Genomic DNA, 5,219 nt, shown 5'->3' on the forward strand with positions numbered 1-5,219 from the left:
GATTTCTTTTCACTATACTTGATTCAACATATTATTTTCTTTTTAAAATAAGGCAAGCACGCCATTTAAAGCTTTATCAAGCTTTAAAATGGATAAAACACACTAGAAATTCAAACTTAGTGTTTTTGACCAGAATTGGTCCCTTACACTTTTATTACAACATAAAAATAAAAAACATCAAAATGGGCAGCAAGCAAGCCCTCCCTCCATTCCATTGTGGCCCTCATCATACTCCCCCTCTTCGAAAGAATTCGTCCTCGAATTTGGAAGTTATACAACCTCCAGGTTCAAACACAATTCTTTCAAATTTTTGTGGTACCTTCTTTGCCAATACATCTTCACATTCCTGCAAGGGAAATTTAGTACAACTTGGAAAATTTTGAGTGTTAGTCAACAAAGCCACCTTTTTGCAAAGTAGTAAATATAGGGGCTGTTTGTTCATGACTATTTCTTGAATCTCTCCTTTTTTTTCAAGCAAACTCTCTTTCTTTTCTTTTGATTTTTCTTTTTCTCTTTTTTCTTGCTCATATTTTCTTTCATTTTCTTTTGATCATCTCTAACCTCACTAGGACTCAATGGTGCAAGAAAAATCTTTTGACCAGAATGCATAAAAGTGTACTTGTTGGTTCGGCCATCGTGAAGAACACTTCTATCAAACTGCCAAGGTCTCCCTAACAACAAATGACTAGCCTCCATTGGTACTACATCACACAAAACAGCATCTTCATACTTACCAATTTTAAAACAAACCTCTACTTGTTTATCACAAAGCATTTCTACATGTTCATTAAGCCATTGAAGTTTGTAAGGCCTTGGGTGAGGTTTTGTTTCTAATTCCAATTTAGACACCAAATGTGTACTAGCAACATTAGTACAGCTACCTCCATCAATAATTAAAGAGCATACCTTCCCTTGAACAAGGCATCTTGTGTGGAAAAGAGTTTCCCTTTGATTTGATTCCTCCTCCTTAGCTTGATTTCCCAAAAACCTCCTAATCATGAAAAAGTCTCCACTTGGTATTTCTTCAGCCTCCTCTTCAACATACCCATCATGATTTTCCACCTCAACATGTTCATTCTCCTCAATTATCATAGTTCTCTTTGTTGGACATTGAGAAGCTATGTGACCTTGACCTTGACATTTGAAACACTTAACACTTTTGTTAGTAGAAGTACTTTGAGAAGGGTTTGTTTGTATACCTTTAGGATCAGCCATGGACTCCTTTGGAATTGATGACGAGGCTCCCTCCTTCTCCATTTTATCCTTCCAACTTGAAGAGTTAGAAGAAGAACTGTTTCTTCTTACTTGGCCTTTTCTTTTGAGTTGTTGTTCCACTTTGACAGCTTGATGTACCAAGTCATCCATTTCAACATAGTGATGAAGTTCAACAATGTCACTAATGTCATGATTTAGACCATGAAGAAATCTGGCCATGGTTGCTTCATTGTCTTCTTCCACATTAGCTCTAATTTTCGCAATCTCCATCTCCTTGAAATATTCTTCAACACTTTTCGAACCTTGAGTAAGTCTCTGCAATTTGTTGTGCAAGTCTCTATGGTAATAGGATGGCACAAACCTTCTCCTCATGATTCTCTTCATCTCATCCCAAGTATCAATCGGTTGTTCTCCATACCTCCTTCTTTCTTTGATCAATTGATCCCACCATACTAAAGCATACTCCTTGAACTCAATGGAAGCAACCTGCACTTTTTCAACATTAGAGTAATTATGGCAATTAAAAATTTGTTCAACTTTAGTCTCCCATTCTAGGTATGCTTCTGGGTCACTCTTTCCAACAAAAGACGGGACTTTAATTTTTATGCCTCTTAAATGATTTTCCCTTGGTCTCCTTCTAGGCCTCCTCCCATCCTCATCACCACTGCCATCATTAGAATTTTGAGACCTTCTTTCTAACTCATCTACTCTTTGTTGGAATTGTTCAGCTTGTTCTCTTAACAGCCTCTCAAAATGCTCACGCATTGCTCTCATTTGAATCGTCATAGCTGCTGTTCTAGGTGAAGGTGGATCAGACATGATTGTGAAATTTTGTGAAATTAGTAACAAGTGTTTAAAATGGTCCTTACCACTCAAATTGCTCTTTTAGTTCTTTAAAGAAACCAAAAACAATCAACAATCCCAAAGACTTAACACAGAAAGACACTAAAACAAGAAACAAAGGATAAAAGGTTGACTAGAAATGAAAGAAATAAAGAAAAAAAAAATTAGAGTGTGGCAGAAACACAAAAAGGAGCAATTTTTTCCTAATATATTTTTTTTTCGTTTTTTTTGTATGAATATCAATATTGGACAGAAAAAGAAGAAAGAAAAAGAAAAAAAATAATAAGGAACAAGAAGAAAGACACTTTACCAAAGTTTGGCCCTTTTTAGAACCTTGCTCTGATTACCACTTGATGAGTCCAATATTCCAAAAATGATCATTTTTCCTCCAAACTCACGAAATTGATTTGATAATTTGAACTTTAAAATTTTTGTGACTCAAAATGCAATAAAACAGAATGAAAAATGGATATTTGGGCTAAAATGGATAACTGGCAGAATTTTGACCCAAACAGATTTTGTAGATAAAATGGAGAAATGGAATGGAAAGAAAGGGACGCCACACTCTCTAATCCAAGAAAGTGATAAGTCTATGGGATTGAGGATCACCACAAGAAAGGATTCTTGATATGATCAAAATTGGTCCAATCCAGAACCAAAGAGCAATTGCTCAAAAACACACATAGTGTAGTTTTTCACTCAAAATAGTCTTATCTTTATTGATGATTTTCGCCCCTTATATATAAGAAAGAGGTCATATGCTGTAATACAAGGAACATCAAAGAAAATAACTCTTGAAAACTCTTAGAATTCAGCCATTAATCTAACATCAATTCCTAGTGCTGAATAATTACAAAAATGGTTACAAATTGATTTAGAATGAAATTGTGCAGACAATTGATGGTGGGGCGTCTCCCATGATGCTATAAACGTCTCCAATTGATTTCTTCAATGAATGGGCTGAAAGAAAACAATTCATTGTGCTTTAATGTGTGGCAGCACCACTTCCTTCTTTCCTTTCATGTCATGTGCTATTTTTCTCCCTCCCATTAATGTTCTTGATTTCTTTTCACTATACTTGATTCAACATATTATTTTCTTTTTAAAATAAGGCAAGCACGCCATTTAAAGCTTTATCAAGCTTTAAAATGGATAAAACACACTAGAAATTCAAACTTAGTGTTTTTGACCAGAATTGGTCCCTTACACTTTTATTACAACATAAAAATAAAAAACATCAAAATGGGCAGCAAGCAAGCCCATTTAAAGGGTCATCTCATGACTTTCTGTTTACCAAATTTAAAACGAAATTGGTTCAAATATTATGTTACGCAATAAAGGACATCGAGGGACAAATTCAACATTAATATTTATCAAACTTTTAACCATATAGGCTAAAATCTCATTTTTGGGACAATGGTCATTCAAATAATTTCATTTTGCCGAATACAAAACCAAATAGGTTCACATATCATGTTTCGTATCATGGGAGATCGAGGGACAAGCGCAACCTTTATCAAACTTCTAACCATATAGGCTAAAATCTCATTTTCGCGACAAAGTCATTCCAATACTTTCATTTTTCCGAATATGAAACCAAATAGGTTCACATATCATGTTTCGCATCAAGGGACATCGAGGGACAAGCTCACTGTTTATCAAACTTCTAACCACATAGGCTAACATTTCATTTTCGCGACAAGGGTCATTTCAATACTTTCATTTTATCGAAATTCAAACCAAATATGTTCACATATCATGTTTCGCATCAAGGGACATCGAGGGACATGTTCAACCTTCATATTTAACAAACATGTAACAATATAAGCTAAAATCTCATTTTCGTGATAAGGGCCATCTCATTACTTTCTATTTACTAAATTTAAAACGAAATTGGTTCAAATATTATGTTACGCAATAAAGGACATCGAGGGACAAATTCAACATTAATATTTATCAAACTTTTAACCATATAGGCTAAAATCTCATTTTTGGGACAATGGTCATTCAAATAATTTCATTTTGCCGAATACAAAACCAAATAGGTTCACATATCATGTTTCGTATCAAGGGAGATCGAGGGACAAGTTCAACCTTTATCAAACTTCTAACCATATAGGCAATAAACTCAAAGTCATTCCAATACTTTCATTTTTCCGAATATGAAACCAAATAGGTTCACATATCATGTTTCGCATCAAGGGACATCGAGGGACAAGCTCACTGTTTATCAAACTTCTAACCACATAGGCTAACATTTCATTTTCGCGACAAGGGTCATTTCAATACTTTCATTTTACCGAAATTCAAACCAAATATGTTCACATATCATGTTTCACATCAAGGGACATCGAGGGACGTGTTCAACCTTCATATTTAACAAACATGTAACAATATAAGCTAAAATCTCGTTTTCGTGATAAGGGTCATCTCATGACTTTCTATTTACCAAATTTAAAACGAAATTGGTTCAAATATTATGTTATGCAATAAAGGACATCGAGGGACAAATTCAACATTAATATTTATCAAACTTTTAACCATATAGGCTAAAATCTCATTTTTGGGACAATGGTCATTCAAATAATTTCATTTTGCCGAATACAAAACCAAATAGGTTCACATATCATGTTTCGTATCAAGGGAGATCGAGGGACAAGTTCAACCTTTATCAAACTTCTAACCATATAGGCTAAAATCTCATTTTCGCGACAAAGTCATTCCAATACTTTCATTTTTCCGAATATGAAACCAAATAGGTTCACATATCATGTTTCGCATCAAGGGACATCGAGGGACAAGATCACTGTTTATCAAACTTCTAACCACATAGGCTAACATTTCATTTTCGCGACAAGGGTCATTTCAATACTTTCATTTTACCGAAATTTAAACCAAATATGTTCACATATCATGTTTCGCATCAAGGGACATCGAGGGACATGTTCAACCTTCATATTTAACAAACATGTAACAATATAAGCTAAAATCTCGTTTTCGTGATAAGGGTCATCTCATGACTTTCTGTTTACCAAATTTAAAACGAAATTGGTTCAAATATTATGTTACGCAATAAAGGACATCGAGGGACAAATTCAACATTAATATTTATCAAACTTTTAACCATATAGGCTAAAATCTCATTTTTGGGACAATGGTCA

At 34.3% G+C, this 5,219-nt stretch overlaps 1 protein-coding gene across 1 annotated transcript; it reads right to left on the reverse strand.

The window, feature by feature from the left end:
* Positions 1–226: 226 nt before the first annotated feature.
* Positions 227–2,416, reverse strand: LOC146915508 (uncharacterized). Its single transcript, XM_085721363.1, has 2 exons — positions 562–2,416; positions 227–346 (listed from the first exon to the last, which is right to left on the reverse strand). The coding sequence occupies exons 1-2, from the start codon at positions 2,032–2,034 to the stop codon at positions 227–229; spliced, it is 1,593 nt and encodes a 530-aa protein (XP_085577489.1). The 5' UTR covers positions 2,035–2,416.
* Positions 2,417–5,219: the final 2,803 nt, after the last annotated feature.

This window comes from Medicago sativa, chromosome 6 (genome assembly GCF_051527215.1).
Source record: "Medicago sativa cultivar Bolivia chromosome 6, Bolivia_mono, whole genome shotgun sequence".
NCBI lineage: Eukaryota > Viridiplantae > Streptophyta > Magnoliopsida > Fabales > Fabaceae > Medicago > Medicago sativa.